Raw genomic sequence first — 23,096 nt, 5'->3', positions numbered from 1 at the left:
TTCAGGATTTCCTAAAATATCTCAAACTCGTATTTCAGATCCATTTCTAGCTTCTTATGGTGGATTTATGGAAAATCCTGTTCTTAAAGAAAAAGTATATATACATATTTTTTCTGTTTTTAAAAAGTAATCTTTATTTTTTCAGAGCAATTTTGAGGGGAAAAATTGAGGGAAGGTACAGAGCATTCTCCTCTACACACACACAACTTCCCCCACAATCAACATTCTGCACCACTATGGTGCATTTGTTACAATCGATGAAACTAATGAGTCAATTTGCACATCATTATCACCTGAAGTCCACAGTTTACCTTAGGGTTCACTCTTGGTTTTATACATTATATGGGTTTTGACAAATGTATACTGACAAATATCCACCACTGCAGTGTTATAGAGAATAGTTCCACTGCCTTGAAAATCCTCTGTGCTCCACCTGTTCATTTTTTCCCCCACCCCCTAACCTCTGGCAACCCTGATCTTTTTAACTGTCTCCATAGTTTTGCCTTTTCCAGAGTGTCGTATATTTGGAATTATGCAGTACATAGCCTCTTGGGATTGGCCTCTTTACTTAGTAATACACATTTAAGTTTCATCCATGTATTTTTTTTTTTTTATATTAAGGTTATGATAGTTTACAACCTTGTGAAATTTCAGTTGTACATTATTGTTAGTCATGTTGTAGGTACACCACTTCACCCTATGTGTTTGTGCCCTCCTCCCACCCCATCTTTCCCCTGGTAACCACCCATCAGTTCTCCTTGTCTATATGTTAACTTCCACCTATGAGTGGAGTCATACAGAGTTCGTCTTTCTCTGTCTGACTTATTTCACTTAACATAATACCCTCAAGGTCCATCCATGTTGTTGTGAATGGGAAGATTTTGTTCTTTTTTATGGCTGAGTAGTATTCTATTGTATATATATATACCATACCTTCTTTATCCAGTCATTGGTTGCTGGGCGCTTAGGTTGGTTCCACGTCTTGGCTATTGTAAATAATGCTGCGATGAACATAGGGGTGCATGGGACTTTTGGAATTGCTGATTTCAGGTTCTTAGGATAGATACCCAGTAGTGGGATGGCTGGGTCATAAGGTATTTCTATTTTTAACTTTTTGAGAAATCTCCACACTCAAAAGTATGTATTTTTGATGTAGTTGACCAGAGCAGTATGGAGGTTTTTAGAGGTCTTGGAGAACATTCCTTTCCCATAGCTATTTTTGTTCTCTTTCTCTGTTTGGAAATTTTAATCTTCATATAGTGTGCTACATAAAGTTAAAAAAAAAATCAGCCATGAATATATAGCTAGCAAAAATAAGTTCCATTGAGTTGCCTCCAATTACTCAACATTTAATAAGTTCTAAGCTCTGTCCTCTGTGCTACGAATAAAAAGATGAAAGTATCAGTTCTTATTGCCAAGGAGTATTGTAAATTTTGTGGGGACAAGCAACAGGCAGATAATTCAATGTGGTATTATATTTTACATAAATATTATGGGAAGGGAGAAAAATATCCACTAATATAGCTGGGAGTGAAAAAGTCAGACAAGTTGAAAATGGGGAAATGTAGGGGAATGATCACTGTAGGGATTTCAGAGGAGCTGTATTTAATCAAGGCTAGTATACATTAACTTAAAAGGTAAGTAGAAACGCGTTCAAAGTAGAGGAATTAACTTAATGCAAAGATGTGGACGTGACAGCATAGGATATTTTTTATTGCAATAGAAAAGTAACGTAGTTCTGCCCCTCTTTGTTAGCTCTCTGATCTTTAGCCTTTCTTACTGTCTTTGCTCACCAATGAAGTAGGGACATTAATACCAACCCTACAGGTTTTGTTTTTAAGGTTTATAGGTGATAGATATAAAATAAAATGCCTGGTATAAGTTGGGTGCTCAGTTAATGGATGTCATTAGTAATACACTTGCTCAAAATGAGGGCCACCAGTGAAAAAAAAGTCTAACATTTTATTTGTTGTTAAAAATTTGGCCTTGGTTTTCTCTTGAAGAGGCATGTTTCTATTGTAATCTACACATTGCTTAGATCCTTTGGACGAATTTGCCTGGGGATTGGTGGTGGATATAATAATAAAAATATATTAGATTTACATAGCATTTTTTCTGTGAAGACTAGGAGGAAGCCAAACTTTGTTTACAAGTGTGTTTGAAATTAACAATCAACAGTTTTTATACAAATGGAAAGCTTTCATTTTATTGCCTGAGAATCAAGTCTTTTATTGAGCCTGTGTAATACTCTATAAACTGCCATAGGAAGCTTTTAAGTTGATTGTCTGAGGCCTACATTCTGACTGATAGAGGATTCATGTTAACTCTTTCAGATGTTGTGTTGGTATGATGTTGAAATACAACCACAGATGAGTGGCAAACATTAAACAAAAAGAGAGATTGGAATAGGTTATTGTTATTAATAATTTTTTTGTTTTGGCTTGAGAAAGATTTGCCCTGAGCTAACGTCTGTGCCAATCTTCCTCTACTTTGTATGTGGGATGCCTCCACAGCATGGCTGACGGATGGAGTTAGGTCCGCACACAGGATCTGAACTTGCAAACCCAGGCCACTGAAGTGGAACATGCTGAGCTTTAACCACTTGGCCATGGGACCAGGCCCCTTGTTATTAATAATTTTTAAGTGGCTAGCACCATAGGCATGCTGTGAGATGGTAAAGGTAATCACAAACCAATTTAATTTATTTTGGGGCTGTAGCTTTACAGAAAGGTAGAATAATAAGTTAAAAGCAGGAGGAAGATTAGATTTTAATTTTTGTAGGCATGGCTATATTGTGCTTAAAGCATGTTGTCTTTAGTTGTTAGGAATCTCAAGTTTAACTTTTCAAATTTGCATATCGTCCACACTAATTATATTGCTGAATATGAAGTTTCTCCTACTATCCTTGACTGTGAAGAGGAAATTTTACCTTCTATGTGATGGGGTACCTAAGAGTTTCATTGTCCTTTTGTAAGTTTTCAAGTGAGACTCCACCTCCCTAACATCCTCAACTTTTATTTTCAACTATGAAAATAAGAGATGAAGATCAAGAAATTAATGCCTTGGACTCTTAATTGTAATTGAAAGAGAAGGTAAATTATAAAACATTAGAAGAGAGAAGAGATACCGAACACACTTTTACAAACTTATCTGTAATTAGAATAGGAGAGGTGATATGTCAGCAGGTATGTATGGATGTTGATCATAAACCAACCAAGCAAATAAAATCCTACTTTTTCATAACCAGATAAGTGAAATCTAATGCCTATACTTTCAGATACTGAAATAACTCTTTTTAGTGTTTTCTTTATAACTTCTGTTGCAGGTAGGTGTTAACGAGTGAGTATGAAGGCCAGAAGTTCAGCTACTCTAGAAAAGGATTATGGTCTTGAACAAAATGCACATTCTTGAATGCTTGTGAATTTTATGTACTTAGGAATTGATGTAAACATGTGAAAGAATAGATTAACATTAAAACAATTTTTAAATGAATAATGAAGTTACTGTCTTTCCAGTAAGTATTTATTATATTGAATAGCTCACTATAATAGGATTATATATTAAAAATCTCAACTGTTACATTCAAACCACTTTGTAATACACTTGTTGGTTTTGCAATAACTCATGTTTTATTTATAGTTTTTTGAATTTCCTGAGAATAATTTTTGTGGAGCAGGAGCTTTATCTCAATAACATTATGATACTGCATGCTAATTGGGTTTGTTCCTTTGCTGGTTTTAAAATGGAAATACTACAAAATTGGACTATTTTAATATAGTTTGTTAGGTGAATCTGCTAAATTAGTGTTTAAATCTTTAAAATATAAAATATCAGGGACAGAAGCTTCTTTAGTTTCCTCCCGTAATTGTTTTCCTTTGTAATATTTGTTAGAGAAATTTCTTCACGTCAACAATTATCTTTAAGATAACCTAATATCTCCGGACAAAATAAATTCTTTACTATGCTTTATATACTATAGTAACTCTTTTGACTTAATGATTCTTATATCTTAATTTCATTATGCCTGCTATAATTTTCAGAGGATATTTAAGAAGAGAAATCATGAAAATTTGCCTTGAAAAGGTTGTGTGTGTGTGTGAGCTTAGAAGAGGGAAGAAGGTATGAAAACACGATGTTGTAATAGGCTTATTTCAAATTTCAATCTTGGAAGCTAACTAAAGTAATTGTGTATTTTACTTTTAATTCTTTGGAAAGAAAAATACAAGTCCAAACTTAAAAAGCAGTTTCAAAAAAAGAATGACTTTTTAATTTATGCTTTTACTGCAGGCCTGTTTCTAGATTGGAGAATAGATTAGGTGTATTCTCAGGTGTACTTCGTAAACAGATTTTGTGATTTAAATTCTACATAATTTATAGTTTACTGAATAGTTTACTGAAATGGCCTTTACTTAGAATATTTGTACAGTGTTCTATTGGATGGAATTATTGTTTTCCATATTCCACCAAGACATTTGAGTGAAATGGTTTTGTTTTTGAGAATTAATAATTCATACATTGCAATTTTCTACTCCCTTCTCATAATTGGATTTGAAACACTTCAAAGTATTATGTGAACAAATACTTCACCTTCTTCTTACTTAAAAACCAGTTATCTTTTATCTAAATTATGTTATTATAAATTGTGTTTTAACAGTAAGTAAACATTGTCATGAGGACGTATCTCTGTAAACATGTTCCCTCAAACTAATAGATACCCTGTCCATATATATACTCCTCTTTCCATCCTCACTTTCTCCATTGAAAAGAGATTTTTGTTTTAATAAATGATTTAATTTCTCTTCATCTGAGGTACTTTTTTTGCCTTTCCAAGGAATTATTGCTTAAAAAAGAAAGAGGGTGCCGGCCCCATGGCCTAGTGGTTAAGTTCAGCGTGCTCCACTTTGGTGACCTGCGTTCGGTTCCCAGGCGTGGACCTACACTACCTGTCAGCAGCCACGCAGTGGAGGCGACCCACATGTAAAATAGAGGAAGATTGGCACAGATGTTAGCTCAAGGCTAATCTTCTTCAGCAAAAAAAAAAAAAAAAAAAAAGAGAGCGAGAGAGAGAAAGAAAACAGTTCACACTATGTTCTTATTGGTGTTGAAAGAGAATATCTTTCAAAGAACTACTAAAAAATTTTTATTAAGTCTAAAAGATCAGCTAATTACTGTGTGCTAGTCTTCTCTAAATACCTTTTAAGAATTGTGGTTTGTATTTAGAATATAATTTATAATCTGTGGATATTGCTCTTTGGCTTATGTTGCAGTTCAATTAATTTATTTTGTTTTCTTCTTACAGATGACAGTCGAACTGCAAGCCAGTTGGATGAATTTCAGGAATGCTTGTCCAAGTTTACTCGATATAATTCAGTACGACCTTTGGCTACATTGTCATATGCTAGTGATCTCTATAATGGTTCCAGCATAGTCTCTAGGTAAGTATTGAGCAGCACTCTTTACTATTTTCTTTTGCAATAGTATCTGGAGTTTAATTGAATTTGGGAAGCTGTTATAGTGTTATGCTTAAGAGCCTGTGTTCTGAAGTCACTCTGCCTGCCAGTTTTTAGTTCTGTGGCCTTAGGCAAGTTTCTGAATCTCTTTAGTCCTCAATTTCTTCATCTCTAAAATGGAATGATTAATAGTAACCACCTCATAGCATTGCAGTTTGTTTTCTTGTGACGTCTCTGTGTGGTTTTGATGACAGGGTATCATGAGTGACATGCCTCTTAAGTGCTCCCTCCTCTTCAGTTTTCTGGAATAGTTTGTAAAGAATTGGTATTATTTCTTCCTTACATATTTTGTTGAATTCTCCAGTGAAGCAGTGCTGGCCTTGAGGTTTCTTTGAGGGAAGATTTTTCAATATAAATTCAATTTTTAAAAGAGATGTGAGGCTAATCAGTTTATACGTTTCTTCTTGACTGAGCATTATTTTTAGTTTGTGTTTTTCAAGAAATTTGTCTGTTTTATCTAGGTTGTTGAATTTATTAGCATACAAGTGTTCATAATATTCCTTTTAATATCTTTAGCTTCTGTAATGATGTTCCCTTTCTCATCCTTGATATTAGAGATTTGTTTTCCTTTATTTTTTTCCTTAATAGTCTGGCCTACAAGTTTATCAGTTTTATTTATCTTCTCAAAGACTGAACTCTTGGTTTATTGATATTCTGTATCGTTTTGTTCTTTGTTTCATTGATTTCTATCAACTTTATTATTTCCTTTCTTTAGGTTTAATTTGCTCTTATGTTTCTAGTTTCTTTTTTTTTAAAATGCAGTTTTGTTTTGTTTTATTTTTTTGAGGAAGATTAACCTGAGCTAACATCTACCACCAATCCTCCTCTTTTTGCTGAGGAAGACTGGCCCTGAGCTAACATCCATGCCCATCTGCCTGTACTTTATATGTGGGACGCCTGCCACAGCATGGCTTGACAAGTGGTGTGCAAGTCTGCACCTGGTATCCAAACCAGTGAACCCCGGGCAGTGGAATGTGTGAACTTACCCGCTGTGCTACTGGGCTGGCCCCTGTTGTGTTTTTTTTTAAAGATCAGCCCTGAGCTAACATCTGTTGCTAATTTTGTTTTTATTCTCCCCAAAGCCCCCCAGTACATAGTTGTATATTCTAGTTGCAGGTTCCTTCTAGTTCTTCTATGTGGGATGCTGCCTCAGCATGGCTTGATGAGTAGTGCTAGGTTGGCACCCAGGGTCGGAACCAACAAAACCCTGGGTTGCTGAAGTGAAGTGCTCGAACTTGACCACTCAGCCATGGGGCCGGCCCCTCTAGCTTTTTAAGACAGAAACTGAAGTGATTGAGTTGAAACTTTTCTTCTTCTCTTTAAATTAATATAGTTAATTTGTGCTATAAACTTCCCTCCAAACACTGCATTTGCTGCATCCCACAAATTTTGATGTGATATCTTTTCTTTTTCCAAATTTTTTTTCATTGTGGTAAAATATCCGTAACATAAAATTTACCATCTCAACAAGTGTACTGTTTAATGGTATTAAATGCATTCATAGTATTGGCAGTTATCACCACCATCTCCTTAATGCTTGACATGTTGTAAAACTGAAACTCAGTGCCCATTAAACAAGTCTTCATTTCCACCTCCCCCCAGTTCTGGCAACCACCCTTCTATTTTCTGTCTCTATGATTTAGACTACTGTAAGTATCTCATGTACGTGGAATCATGCAATTTTTGTTTTTTTGGACTGGCTTATTTCACTTAGCTTAATGTTGTCAGTGTTCATCCTTGTGTTATAGCATATGTCAGAATTTCCTTTCTTTTTAAGTCTGAATAACATTCCATCGTATGTACTTAGCACATTTTGCTTGTCTCTTTGTCCCTCGATGGATACCTGGGTTGCTTCCATGTTTTGTTTTGTTTCTTAATTAATATTTTCATTGGGATCACAGTGGCTTTATAACATGATATAAATTTCAGGTATACATCATTATCTTTCAACTTCTGTATACTACATCATGTTTGCTACTAAAAGTCTCGTTGCCATCTGTCACCATACAAATGTGCCCTTTTACTACTTTTGCCCTCCCCCCACCCCTCCTCTCTGGTAATCACTGATCTGTTCTCTGTATCTGTGTGTTTGTCTGTCATTGTTGTTTAATCTTCCACATGTGAGTGAAATCATATGGTATTTGGCTTTCTCTGTCTTACTTAGCTTAGCATAATACACTCAGGGTCCATCTGTGTTGTCACAAATGGCAAGATTTCATCTTTTTTATGGCTGAGTAGTATTCCATTGTATATGCACACACCACATCTTTATCCATTTATCTGTTGATGGGCACTTAAGGTATTTCTAAGTCTTGGCTATTATGAATAATGTTGCAGTGGACATAGGGGTACATATGTCTTTTTGAGTTAGTATTTTCATTTTCTTTGGATAAATACCCAGAAGTGGAATAGCTGATCATATGGTAGTTCTATTTTTAATTTTTGAGGAATCTCTGTACTATTTTCCATAGTGGCTGCACCAGTTTACATTCCACCAGCAGTGTATGAGGGTTCCCTTTTCTCCACATCCTCTCCAACACTTATTATTTCTTGTCTTTCTAATAATAGCCATTCTGTTGGGTGTGAGGTGATATATCATTGTGGTTTTGATTTGCATTTCTCTAATAATTAGTGATATTGAACATCTTTTCATGTGTCTGTTGGCCATCTGTATGTCTTCTTTGGAGAAATATCTGTTCAGATCTTTTGCCCATTTTATAATCAGGTTGTTTGTTTTTTTGTTGTTGAGTTGTATGAGTTCTTTATATATTTTGGATATTAACCCCTTGTTGGATATATGATTTGCGCATGTCTTCTCTCAATCAATAGGGTGTCTTTTTGTTTTGTTGATGGTTTCCTCTGCCATGCAGGAGCTTTTTAGTTTTATGTGGTCCCATTTGTTTATTTTTTTTTGTTTGTTTCCCTTGCCTGGGGAGAAATGATATTCAAAAAGATACTGCTAAGACCCATGTCAAAGAGTGTACTGCCTATGTTTTCTTCTAGGAATTTTATGGTTTTAGGTCTTACATTCAAGTCTTTAATCCATTTTAAGTTAATTTTTTTTTAAACATTTATTTTTTTAATTTTTTTTTTTCCTTTTTCTCCCCAAAGCCTGCCAGTACATAGTTGTATATTCTTAGTTGTGGGTCCTTCTAGTTGTGGCATATGGGACGCCGCCTCAGCGTGGCTCAATGAGCGGTGCCATGTCCACACCCAGGATTCGAACCGATGAAACACTGGGCTGCCTGCAGCGGAGTGTGAGAACTTAACCACTTGGCCATGGGGCCCACCCCTCATTTTGAGTTAATTTTTGTGTATGGTGTAAGATAGTAGTCTACTTTCCTTCTTTTGCATGTAGCTGTCCAATTTTTCCAAGTCTCTGAAGAGACTTTCCTTTCTCCATTATATGTTTTTGATTCCTTTGTTGAAAACTATCTGTCTATAGAGCTGTGATTTTATTTCTGGGCTCTCAGTTCTGTTCCATTGATCTGAGTGTCTGTTTTTCTGCCAGTACTATATTGTTTTAGTTACTATACCTTCGTAGTATATTTTGAAATCAGGGAGTGTGATACCTCTGGCTTTGTTTTTTCCCCTAAGGATTGCTTTGGCTGTTTGAAGTCTTTTGTTTTTCCATGTTTTAGCTATTGTGAATAATGCTGCTACGAACAAGGGTGTAAGAATATCTCTTCAAGACCTTGCTTTGAATTCTTTTGAGTATATAGCCTGAAATGGAATTGTTGGATCATATAGTAATTCTTTTTCAAATTTTTTGAGAAATCGCCATACTGTTTTCTACAGTGGCTACACCTTAACATTCCCACTAACAGTTCACAAGGGTTCCAGTTTCTCCACATCCTTGTCAGCACTTATGTCTAGTTTTTGATAGTAGCCACCCTAATGGGTGTGAGGTGTTATCTCTTAGATTTGGTTTGCATTTCCCTAATGATTAGTGATGTTGAGCATCTTTTCATTGCTTATTGGCCATTTGTGTATCTTCTTTGGAGAAATGTTTATTCAAGTCCTTTGCCCATTTTCGAATTGAGTTTTTTTGTTGTTGAGTTTCAGGAGTTCTTTGTATGTTCTGAATATTAATCCTTTATCAGACTTGTAAATATTTTCTCTCATTCTGTGGGTTGCCTTTTACTTTGTTCATGTTGTCTATTGATGCACAAAATTTAAAAATTTTCATGAAGTCTAATTTGTCTATTTTTTCTTTTGTTGCCTGGACCTTTGGTGTCATGTCCAAGAAACCAATGCCAGATCCAAAGTCATAAAAAGAGTTTTATAGTTTTAGGCTTTAGATTTATATTTTTTGATCCATTTTGAATTACTTTTGGGGGGATCTGCTTTTAGGGAAAGGCTCCACCTTCATTCTTTTGCATGTGGATATCTAGTTTTCCCAGCACCACTTGTTGAAAAACCTGTCCTATCCCCATTGAATGCTCTGGGCATTCTTGTCAAAAATCATTTCACCATGGGCTGGCCCCGTGGCGTAGTGGTTAAGTTTGGCATACCCCACTTTAGCAGCCCAGGTTTGACCCCAGTTTTCAGCCATGCTGTGGTGGTGACCCACATGTAAAATGCGGGAAAACTGGCACAGATGTTAACTCAGGGCTAATCTTCCTCGGCAAAAAAAATTTAAAAAAAAAATCATTTGATGGTAAATGCAAGGGTTTATTTGTGGGATTTCTCTTTTATTCCATTGGTCTGTATGTCTGTTTTTATGCCACTACTGCACTATTTAGATTACTGTAGCCTTGTAATTAGTTTTGAAATCAGGAAGTGTGAGTCCTTGAGCTCTGTTCTTTTATTTCAAGATTGTTTTGGCTTTTTTGGGTCCTTTGAAATTCCATGTGAGTTTTAGGATGCGTTTTTCTATTTTTGCAAAAAATGTCATTGATGTATTGATAGGAATTGCACTGAATATGTAGATTGCTTTGGGTAGTGTCGACATTTTAACAATGTTCAGTCTTCCAGTCATGAACATGGGAGTGTTTCATTTATTTATGTGTTCTTTAATTTCTTTCAGCAGTATTTGTAGTTTTCATCGTGCAAGTCTTTCACCTCCTTGGTTAAGTTAATTCCTAAATATTTCTTTGATGCTGCTGTAAATGGAATTGTTTTCATAATTTTCAGATTGTTTGTTATTATATTGAAGATATGATATCTTTTCATTTTCATTCAGTTCAAGAACTTGTTAATTTCAGATTTGATTTTTTTTTTTTTGACCCATGGATTATTGAGACATATCTTATTAGTTTTCAAATACTAGGATTTTCTAGTAGTCTTTCTGCTATTAATTTATATTATTTTTTCTTTATTGTTTTGATGACCATTCTTTAAACATTTTTAATCAGAATTTAAATTACATAAAAATAGAATGGGATAATAGTCCTTTGTACAACCACCAGCTTTTCCTATCCTTGCTTCATTTATACTTTTCATTCTTAGTTCCTTTGCTTAAGTATTTTAAAGCAAAACTAACATACTCTGTCATTTCACCCTTACATCCTTACGAATCTTTGTGTCTTAAAATATGGACATTGTAAAATCACAGGGCTATGTCACATCTAACACAATTAGCTGTAATCCTTTGGTATCATCAAATTGCTACTCCATGTTCAGATTTCCTAGATAGGATGAAAAGCCTTAAAAGGAAGTTTTTGATGCAGATCAGAAATTTGGCAAGTTTTAACTTGTCCAATATTACTAAAACTATGTATGCTTTTCCCTTTGCATGAGTAAGATTTTTATTTATGTATATGAATATTGATCTTGAAATTTAAGCCGTTAGCTAAAGAAGCTATTGCAGTAAACCTTTTATTGTGCTCTAGCTGGTGGTTTAACTCAGTAATGAATAAGACAAAAATCATACATTAGTTTATTTTTTATATATTTCCCTTTTTATGCACTAGAGTGATTAAAATGTGAAAATGCAGTAGATTATGGGGCTCATTTAACTAATTAATTAAATGAGTAATTTATTTAGCAAAAATTCATTAATTTCCTATTGTGTGCTGGACTTAGAGCATAACTGTGAATGGGCCCAATATGATGCTTGGATTCAAGAGAGCTCTCAGTCTTATCTCAATGCCTTTATAGAAGAAATAGAAGTTTTTGAAACAATTTAGTGTAGAGCAATACTGTAACAGTATAACTTCAATTCTTAACTAATATAAGGAGGTATAATATATGCTTTAAAGACTTCAGAAATATAGCTTGAATGAAATGGCAGAAATGACTATGGATATTATTTGTAATATCAATCCAATATGTATACATTTACCTATAATTATGTGGCTCTACTCACCTAAAATGTAATGCAGATTAGAACTCTCTTGTAATATTGATTAATGTCCCTGAGCATTGTGAATTCATCCTGTATTGTATTTCCTTCTCCATTAAAAAATGACCAAAAATCCAAAAACAAAATAATAATTTCCTTCTTAACCTCATATTACAAAAGCAGCATTTCTAGTTGGAAAATGTAGGAATGGTTATATATCTTAGGTATTCAAAAAAGAGTAAGAGCCATTCTTTTTTCATCATTTTTGAAAGTCATTTTATCTTGATTTAATATAATTCTGTTTCTGTTTTTTTTAATGCTAATAAACCTTGATCATACACAGACATTTATATCAGAATGCCATGTGTTCTGAGGCAGAAGTGTTCTGTTGTAGGAAGATTTAAGCAAGATTTGAGTTTGGGAATATCAGTATTATTGAAGTGAGATTGATTATATTAGGATATTTCAATTAAAATAAAAATTTTAAAAGATACCTTTACTTGTGTCATCTTGCCTGTTAACATCCATTCTTTTCTCTTATTTACATTGAATTAACATTTCTGAAATAAAAATTTCCAATTTTCAAAGTTTATTAGGCAGGACCAATGAAGACTAGTAGGTAGCAAGAAGGGAAAATAGTATCCAAAGAAGTAAAGGGACTTTGAAACTTTCACAGCCCTGGTGAGTTTTCGCTTTTCCTAGTTTCTCACATTCAAACATATCATTGATAATGAATTCATTTTAAATACTTAATTCTTCTCAAAATAGGAAATTTGATATATTTCTTTTGGAAAGAGAGATAAAGACATGTTAGAGATGACAAATAATGTTGAATTTGGTGTATTTTTTCATTATATTGTAGAAGAAATTATTCTTCTTGCAAAATTTCATAAAGTGCATCTAGTGGTGGTCATTTATTGCATTGAGAATCTCACTGAGAGAAAAAGCTCAACTAGAAAGTTTGCTTTAAAAATTTTTCTTCCTTTGCTTATGGATCACTTTGGGTTATTTAATACCATACTCATAAGCCCACAAGGTGGCAGCGTTTGTTTACTGTGACAATATCTAATAGGCAGTAGACAAGGTATGAAAATTAGTGCCTTATACTGAAGTGCATTCTCACGAATACGACAGGGTCTTAGCTTAAATGGCAAGTGATGGGGAGAATAGAGAACTCTTCTTACACATAGCAATAATGTCACATTTTGCGTTTTTTCTTAAATTAGGTATTTAGTGACCACCAGAGAGGAATGGTTGGAAACTTATTGAATACTTAGTAGCAATGGCCTTTTGAATCCTTGGTTTGAATTTTACATACCTAGATTGTTACAGTTAAAATTGTTATAGACTCCATCTGTAGTTTAGAGATTATTTTGACATTTTTGCTTATTTTTCTCAAATTTTTGAAATAGAATTACATCAGGCCTTATTTAATTCATAAGGAAATGGTTATATATTGTGGCATTCGTTGCTGCTAGATCAGTCACTACACAGGTAATGTAGTATTTACTTTTTTCAGACACCATAGTAAATATTTTACATGACATTGTATTTCACTAACTCATAACTCTTTATATCAACCCTATGGAGTAAGGCATTGCTATTAATCCCATTCTACAGATGAGGAATTGAGGTAGAGAGAAATTTTCTAACTTGTCCGAGATCAACACAATGCCAGTAAATGACAGAACTAAGATGTGAACTAAGACATTTTGACTCCTGAGTTCTGTTGATCTATTAGTCTCTTCAGGATCTGTTGAAACCTTGGGAAAAGTTTCAGAAAATACTTTACTTTTGAGACACCCAAAAGAATAAAAAGGTTAAATTCTTTTGAGATTCTGATACTTTGTCTCTCTTTTACTGTCTTGTTTAACTTGGCCTTAATAATGAACATTTTTTTTCAGTTTTAATTTAATATAAATATGTTAAGATGCCACTTTTTGCTATAGTTTGAAACTGTTCAGATTAAACACATTTTTAAGCCAGTTATACGGATTGTTTTTACTAAACTTAAATTTATAATGACAGTGCTGATCCAGCTTTAGGGTAACTTTTTTTTTTTTTTTTAAGATTTTTATCTTTCCCTTTTCTCCCCAAAGCCTGCCGGTACATAGTTGTATATTTTTAGTTGTGGGTCCTTCTAGTTGTGGCATGTGGGACACCACCTCAGCATGGCCTGACAAGTGGTGCCATGTCCGCGCCCAGGATCTGAACCGGCGAAACCCTGGGCTGCTGAAGTGGAGTGCGAGAACTTAACCACTCGCCATGGGGCCGAGTAACTTTCAATACATTTTTTTATTAATGTGCAGAATGCTATGAGTTTTTAATTTGTACTTAAAATCAGATCTCCAGGTAATTATTGATTTGTTTTCTAAGGAATAAGTATGATTTTTAAGACTGCTAACGTGCTTTCTCTTTTTGTCAGAAGACATTTCTGTTATTGTCTTAGGAGTTCTTCGACCATCTGGGGTTGGTGGGAAATGTGAGCAGTGAGAGTGCAAAGGAAAGGCTTTCCTTTCACAATTTTGCCCAGAACCAATCTTTTAAAGCAGTAATTTTAACAACTGTGTTCTAGGCTTGAAGCTCCATCGGGAAAGGGATCTTATCTGTCTTATTTCCTGCTGCATCCCCATGTCAGGCACGTGGTAGGTGCTCAACAGTAAATATCTGTTGAATGAATGCATGAATGAATGCAAAGCTCTTTTGCCTGCTCTGGGAGAGTCTGGAGCCATTAGGGCTCTAGCAGTTGTCCATCTTAACCAGCTTTTACATATTTGCTTGCTGATAGTATTCCTTTAAGAAAGTATTCCTAGGCTATAAAAGAAGTTTGTAAATCACCAACGGAATGTGACAGAAAAATTAATGCTAACAACTTAAAATAGAGAAGTCCAAGATTGTCAGCATGTGTTGATGAGTTTGCTACATCTGTGACAATTCAAGATATAGGTTAAAGATGAAACTCAATCTGAGCTTAAGGTTTACAAATTCCTACGTCCTCTCGCTCCCCCATAGCCTCTATTCTAAAATTTTCCTGTTCTCATCTCAAATCCTCTTGTTTTTCCTGTTTATTTTCCCTTACCCGTTCTTGGGCTCAGACTTGTCAGTAGTACAGAGTGAAACCATAAACTCAAATCATTTTATGTTTATACCACAAAGAAAGCATTAATTAGGTTAGGATTTGAGGTTTTAGTAGACTTATAGAGGTATGTCAGAACATAATCAGAACATAAAATAGATGCCTACAACAAAGGTTTGGAATTAGAATGTTGCCTTTTATTCATGGTAAAATTACTTGTCTGGAAAGGAGTAGAGTTTGTTAATCTAATGGCTCTCTTCAAATAATCAAAGCAGAAGAGGAATTAGAATGGTTCTGTTTGGTATCCAAGAGATGAAAGTAGGTCTCATGGCTGGAAGCCACATTTTAAGGTTAATATAAGGAAGATCTTTGTAGTCATCAATGTGGAGAAGTGGAATAGGTTTCATCAGGAGGCAGTTAGTTGCCATATGCTCTTATAACTTTTTAAAACTAAACTTTAGTTTTTTTGCCTAGAAAACCTTTCTGCAATTCTGAGATCAGTGATATAGTCACCTGTATTTGTCTAGAATATTTATTTTTGTTTTGATTTTTAAAATTCTACCTATTCATACCAAAAACTCTTAAGTGCTGAGAGTACAAATAAGAATGATGTACAGATTAGCGAAGAGACAAACCTATAAGCCAATAGCTACAATAAAGTGTTGTAAGTACTATAAAAGTATCTACTGGGTCCAGTGTAGAGAATGGATTTGAGAAAAGCCAGAGTGGAAGTAGGGAGATCTGATATATAGGTGGTTGTTGAAATTGTCCTGGCAGTGCATGATGTTGGCCTGTGGCTCATACTAGGGTGAGGTCAGTGAGGCTTGGCTGAAGAAGTATTTAAGAGATATTTAGTGACTAGGATAGTCCAAACTTGATGATTGATGGATGTTGTGTTTAAAGGAGAGGAAGATAACTTCCAAGTTTTTGGCTTGAGTAGCTGGGCAGAAAAATAAGAGTGTCATTTACACAGATGGAGATACCTGAGAAAGAGCAGGTTTAAAGGCGATGAGGCATGGGAGAGATAACCAACTAGAGATTTTGTATAGGCTCTCTGAATGTATAGGGAAGAGGTCTGTGCATTTGGGAATTTGTAGAGTTGGTAATTGACACCACAGTTGTAGATTCATAGAGCTCCAACATTTAAAGGTCGGGGAGATGAGGAGGAACCAGTGGAGCAGACTGAGAAGGTTCTTAGATGAGAATGAAAACTAGGAGAGTGTTTTGTCATGCAAACCAGTGAGGAAAGGGGAGATGATCTGCAGTTTAGATCATGGGCAGGATGGACAGGAGGGAAAGAGAAGAGAATGGGTTCAAAGCCAGGCATGTTTGTAGATTTAGTGACAGAGATAAAGGAATTTTTCTCGGAGTTTATGCTTTTTACATGTCATCTCAGAGTGATGGGTAGAAAGGGTGGTTAGCGTTTATGTCTGACTTTAAAAGAAAGAAATATTAGATGATTGATTAAATTTATGGACCATGGGATTTAAACTGAATTCTGAAGGAAATAAGATAGGATAAGGCTGAGAAAGAGACTCGAAGTGATAGGATCAGCTGTATGGAAGTCAGGAATGAAGGGTTGCGGGGATAGTGAGCAAGCAAGGTGGAGCATTGTGGAGATTGTGGTCAGAGGTATTTGCGTCTTTGTCAGAGAATGCTTTTTCATTTTTGTACCTGTAGCTCTGCATAGATGACTCGATATCTAATGGTTACTCCTGTTTGTTGACTCAATTGGAGAATAAAGTACAAGGTAGAAAGTAAATAATAAATGCTTGTGGGGATCTGATAAAATGCTGAGGGAGTTGACTAAAGAGGGAGGTCACTTTAGGCTGTGACTCAGGATCCTGGAGGTATTTGAAGTGGTTCTTTGAAGTTTTTTCTTCTAAATTTCTACGGTTTATTCTTTCTGTACTTGATTTTTAAGATAGGTAGTGGCATCAATATAGTTTCCTCTCTTTCTTCATTATGTCCACAACCATGCCTAAGTTTGTGGTGGAAGTAGTAATTGTTGTTAAAGGCTAGGCTGTCATTGTACTTGCTTACGTTTAAGGGGAAGATAGAGCTTATTTTGCGCCTTCTCTGGATAAAATTTGTGGAAGGGAAATAAGAGGATATAATCATTCACACATATCATGTTATATAGACTACCTGTGTAGGAGATGGCCTTTGTAAATCTTTACAGTAAAACTACTGATTGGGAATAGGGGCAAAGAAAAGCACTCTGAGTAAGGTCCCGTGTAGTTTAAAAAATTTTTATTTCTTTCAGCTGTCTAGCCTAATTAAAAATAGTTTCAATTAATCCTGTTTAAGTGAGATAAAATGAGAACTTATTTGAAATTATTCTAACATTTTGTGTAGCGCATTATAACTACTAAGTAAATGTTAGGCAATATTTTTGTTGTTTCAGATTTGCTTTCATGCCCTTGGACAGTGGTTCTCAAACTTTAGTAGGGCCTCAGATACAGCTGGAGGGCTCGTTAAAACACAGATTGCTGGGCACTACTCCCAGACTTTCTGATTCAGTAGCCTCTGCTGGGGCCAATAATTTGCATTTCAAACAAATTTCCCAGGTGGTACTGATGCTGCTGGTCTGAGACCACACTTTGAGAACACTGTCTTAGGTTAAGAACTTTAAAAAGAAGAAATTTACTTCTGCTAGGAAATAGTTACAATTTTAATTCTTTAGGTAAAGATCATGATTACTTATGTTTTTAGATTTTATGAATCAAAGAAAATAAGTAAAAAGCCATTTAGTTTATAGAGTTTCCTAACCAGTAAGCTGTCATTGTGTGCTATGAATGGGTTGCATATGTACCAAGATCTTTATTCTTTCTGTTCTTGGGGCATTTGGGTGGGACCTGGGTTGGGGAACCAGCTCATAGTCAACTGTCCTAAGGACAGAGGGCATTAATCACGTTTAGCTAATTTGCCTTGACTGCTGCACAGTGATAGAGAAACTCTCTAAACTTATTAGAGAACCCAGTACAAATAAAGTTATCTTCGTTTCTCTTAAAGTTGTTGTAGTCATTTTTGGTCAGTGAATTTCATAGTGAAAATTAAGATTGAACTCTTTAATAATATAAAACGTTGATATTCCATGCTGATAATTAGCCTGCAAAGCTGAGTTCTTACAAGGAAGCCTACTCTTATTCTCACTTTGACATAGAGATGAGCCATTGGGATGCTGTTAAAAAGGGCACATATTTTCGGGCGCTAAGAAATAAGTTTTGAAGCTTTTAAAATTTGAAAAAAATACATCCTTAAATTTAATCTCTTTATTCATTTTTTTAATACTATTGACTTAATTAGGATATGTAGCAGGAGGAAAATTGTTTTCCTTGTACCCTTCTAAGTTCTTGTCTGGGACCTCTAGCAAAAGACAGATTAACAGGAGAAAAACAAACGGAAGGTTATTAATATGTATATTTCATATGTACGTGGGAGAAACCCAAGGAAATGAGTAACTCGAAGAGGTGGCTTAGAACGCAGGCTTGTATCACGTCTTCAACACAGAACAATAAATCTGTAGAGAAATGACAGGATAAAGGAAAGCAGTTTTGGGCTTCCAAGGTTGGCAAGCTGTGGGAAGGTAAATACACAGGAGGAAACTGGTGGAGTAAGGTTTGTATGTGGATTCCTCTGGTACCGTCTCAGGGCTGATGAGAATCTGGAGTGTCCAGTAAAGCAGAAGAAGGGAGAGGGTAGAGAGAGCTTTTCCTGCTTTTGCTGCTTAATTGCCTTCAGTTCAAAATAATTTATAAGTCAAAGAGGCATGTTTTGGGGTGATGTATTCTGATTTCCTTCAGATAAAAGCAAAGTCTCTGTCCATTTTATCACTAGTATGCTAGGACTTCACTTTACTGCAACTTAGAAATAACTGTGATAGTAGTTTTTTACTATTATGAATAAAGCTGCTATGACTGTTCTCACACACGTCATTTTATATATTCATAGTCATATTTATTTCTTTTGGGTAAATACTTGGAGTTGAAATTGCTGTGTTGTAGGATCAGTTTGTGCTTAATATTTTAAGAAACTGTCAAACTGTTTTCCAAAATGGTTGTCTTATGTAACATTCCAGTCAGCAATGTAAGAGAGTTCCAATTGTCCCAAATCCTCAATAACTCTTAGCATTGTCAGTCTTTTTATTAATGAGTATGTAGTGGTCTTTCCTTGTTGTTTCACTATTGATTTCCCTTATAACTAATGGTGTTTAATGTGCTTATTGGCCATTTGTGTATCTTTTGTGAAGCATCTATTCAAAACTTTTGCCCGTTAGGAAAAAATCAGGTCCTGTTATCATTGAATAGTGAGAATTTTTTATATATTCTGGATACAAGTCCTTAGTCAAATATTTGTATTGATGGTATATTCTCCCAGTCTGTGGCTTGCCTTTTTATTAAGTGTCTTTCAAATAACACAAGTATTAATTTTGATGAATTCCAATTTATCAATTTTTTAAAATGATTTAAGCTCTTTCTGTTCTATAGAAATATTTGCCTGCCCCAAATTTTGAGGATTTTTCTCTTTTGTTTTCTTCTATAATTTTAATACTTTTAGCTTTTATATAAGTCTGTAATCCATTTCAAGTTAATTTTTGGTTATATTGTGAAGTAAAGGTTGAGGTTCACCCCCCCCCCGAGTATGGATAGCCACTTGTTCGAAGTACCGTTTGTTTAAAAGGATGAACTTTTCCCATTGACGTTTTTGTTTAAATCAGTTGAACATGTATGTATGAATCTATTTCTTGACTCTATGTTCTGTTATATTGATCTTTGTCTGCACTTAGGCCAGTACCACCCTCTCTTGATTATCGTAGTTTTATACTACGCCATGAAATCAGGTACTGTAAGACCTCCCACTTCATTATTCTTTTCCAGAGTTGTTTCAGCTACTGTAAATCCTTTGCATTTCTGTAGAAATTTTAGAGCAAGAGCTCTTTTTTCCCTGCTGTGATAGTTTGAAAGGATTTATCTAGTAAAAGTCACATTTTCTCTTGTAGATTTTTTTCAGTGGTTTTGTCTACTTGATCCTATAGCAAACGTGACATGGATTCCTGATTTGTTAAGTCTATCTGGCTGATATTTGGGGGGACACACTTTAATATATTTATGATGAAAGTTTTCCTAGACTGTAAGTTTTTCCAGGTTAGTCCTCTGCAGCATGGAATAGTTACATTATATCATAGTTCTGTTGTTTTCTGATGAAGCGTCACAGGAGTGACATTAAGGATTTAATATTTTAATTTAACTGGTTGTTTTGTAAATAGTACCAGAGGACACAAAACTGAAAAATTAGATGTATTTTCTACTTCAATTTCAAAAGTAAAGAATTGAAACTTTTGCTTCCCTGTGGATCGTCCACTTTTACTAAATACAAACACATTCCAAAGAGCACAAAATGTCATTGTAGTCTTGGGGACAAAATATACTTTGTTTTTCAACTCTTGTTTTTTTCCTCTTGTCGATGTTTTTATTCAATCTTTCTGTTAATCTTTTACTTTACAAATTATTATCAGTTTGCCGAAGTTCTCTCATAAACACCATCTATCCATAAAATACTGTTGTACTGTGCATAGAATAGGTGTTTTAGGACAGATGAAGGATCTACAACTAAGTTAATTTAAATGAGTATAAAATATAACTTGCTATAAACTTAAACGAGAAAAATTTAATAATCAGTCTGTTGATCTTAAAGGGCCTCGAGACATCTTTAATTTTAAATGACAAGAAAGACATTTTATCACGGTCGTAAACACTTGACATTTACATTAGTGTTTCAGATTATAGTTTGTCAGTAGTTTATTTGTTCTAGCTATTCAGTAATAGCCAGAGGGAACAGAAGAATAAAATTTTTTTAAGTAGTTGTTTTAAAGCACGATCTTTTGGCTTTATGGGATTAAAAACAAAACCAGCCAGCTAATAAAAATAATCAAACAAAAATATACATAGACTTTAAATGTGGCTTCATTTTAGTGCCTGTGGAATAAAATCCAGTGTATCCATTGATTCAAGACGGTCAGTAAATTAAGACCTGCGGGCCAGTCCCACCCATTGCTTAATTTTGTACAGTCCACAGGATAAGAATTGTTTTTACATTTTTAAAATGTTGAAAAAATATAAAGAATAATTTTTGTGATGTGAAAATTTATGAAATTCAAATTTCAAGGTCCATAAATAAAGTTTTATGGGAACATGGACACTGTTCTGAAACAAAATTGATATTGCAACTTCCCTATGTACACATTAAAAAAAATTATAGTGCCCTAATTCTAGTATAAAGGAAAATAATTTAAAAAATAAGATACATATTTTAATATGTAAATACTTTGGATATGACTGCATTAGACAATATAATGGAGTAGTCAGACACTTGAACTTACTTCTGAGTTTGGAATGTTCAGTGAATATTAGAAATGCAAGACTAGTTTGTCTTTATATGTGTAATGGAATTCATTTCTATACTCATAATTATTACTAGGTTTTTCGTTTGCACAAGGATGAGAAGTTTAAATATCTTTGAAGTAAATTCTAAGACAATCAATAGGATTGGAAGAGGGAAGAGGGAGGGCAAAATAACTTTGTCGTTTGCTCAGAATAGAGACTTAAGAGAGACCTTGAATCCTTTGTTTCTTTCTATAGTAATTCATAAAGTCATAAAAATAGCCACTAGACAGAAATACTACAATTCTGATTTACGAGAAAAACATACAGAAAGCAGAAAAAAATCAAATGGTCAAAGATATGTTAATTAAAAATGGAATTAAACTCATGGATTGGTAGAAGGAGTAACAAGGAGCAGTACTGGGTGGTATAAGTTACCTGAGATTGATTTTGAGCTGAGAGGCTTTAGTGAGGAGTCAGGGGAATGGGTGGAAGAAGCTATGTTTTGGAAGGAGGACACTGACTTCATCTCTAGGCCTGCTTGAACATGGAATGTGGGAGGACTTCAGGGGAAGCAACATTTTCAGGAAACAGCTGGCTTTCAGTTAGATTAAGAAGGCAAACAGAACATTTAGAGAAGAAACTGAGATTGTTAATGGTGTTATCTGGATGGAGAGATGTTTAACTTTACTTAAGTATATTAAAATGCACATGATTTTTGACCTAGCGCTTCTAGGTATATTTAAAGATATTCTTGCATATGAGAAAAATGACACACATAGAAAGCTTTTTATTTTATTGCAGCATTGTTTAACAGTGAAAAACCAGAAAGTAAATGTTCCTCATTAATAGGCTGGTTAAATAATTTATGATACATCCACATGTGAAACTCTGTGCAACCACTGGGAAAAAATGAGGTAGCCCTAGTATCTACTAATAAGAAATGCTTGTCAAGATACTGTTAGGTGGGGATGAGGGGAAACAAGGTGCAAATCAATATGTATGTAATCATCCCACGGCTTAATTAAAAAAAAAAAGACTATGAGTACATACATGCTTGTTTATGCACAGGGTAGCTCGAGTAGGATGCAGGAACTGAAATTATTGGTTGCTTTTAGGGAGGGCAGTTGTGTGCTTATTTGGCAAGATTGGGAGAGAGACTTGCTTTTCTCTGTATACTTTTTGAACCGTTGGCTATATACATATGTTTTAAAAATAAAATAAGTTTTAAGAAAAGAGTCAAGCCAGGTTGTGAAGGATCCTTCGTGATACTTGGAGTTTGGATTTTACATATTAGTAAATGAGGAGAATTATGTGAACACAGCTATGTTTTTGGAAATTTACCCTAATTCAGTCCTTCAAATGGATTAGAAAAGAGGAAAGTCAGGAGTAGCAGACTTGGTAAGGCAGCTATTGCAGTAGCCCAGTTTAGCAGTAATGCAGGCCTAATTCATGGTTCCATGAATTTCTCAAATGTTGTGTTCTGGTTTTTTAACATCCTGGTTTTCCATCAGCTAGGTCAGTATTTGGCCAGTGACAGCTACGTTGGATATTTGATGACTGAGAATATTCATGCATCATCCATTTTCTTCCAGCAGGCCTCAGTAATCATAGAATCCTGAATTTCCATAGCATATTTTGTTCTTATTATTTGGCATTTGCTTGTATTGTCAATAATATTTCCCACTAATTATAAACCCTGTGAGGCTACCTTACTCTCTATCTCCCTATGTTTAATTTACTACACAGGTTAAATTATTATATGTCATTACTACCATATATATGATGTAGTATATATCATTATTCTGTGTTGCTATTCTTGTTTATTTTGCCTTTGTATG

General features: G+C 34.6%; 1 protein-coding gene across 3 annotated transcripts in view; it reads left to right on the top strand.

Moving 5' to 3' along the window:
- Positions 1-23,096, top strand: part of COP1 (COP1 E3 ubiquitin ligase) — a 238,708-nt gene that overhangs the window by 106,187 nt on the left and 109,425 nt on the right. For all 3 annotated transcript variants that reach the window (XM_046682582.1, XM_046682583.1, XM_046682581.1), the window contains one exon: positions 5,300-5,435. In XM_046682582.1, coding sequence (XP_046538538.1) covers positions 5,300-5,435 — 136 coding nt within the window. The remainder of the gene's footprint in view (positions 1-5,299; positions 5,436-23,096) is intronic.

Source organism: Equus quagga, chromosome 13, assembly GCF_021613505.1.
Source record: "Equus quagga isolate Etosha38 chromosome 13, UCLA_HA_Equagga_1.0, whole genome shotgun sequence".
Classification (NCBI taxonomy): Eukaryota; Metazoa; Chordata; class Mammalia; order Perissodactyla; family Equidae; genus Equus; species Equus quagga.
The sequence above is the reverse complement of the archived record's forward strand: the minus strand, read 5'-3'. Positions and strand labels throughout refer to the sequence as shown.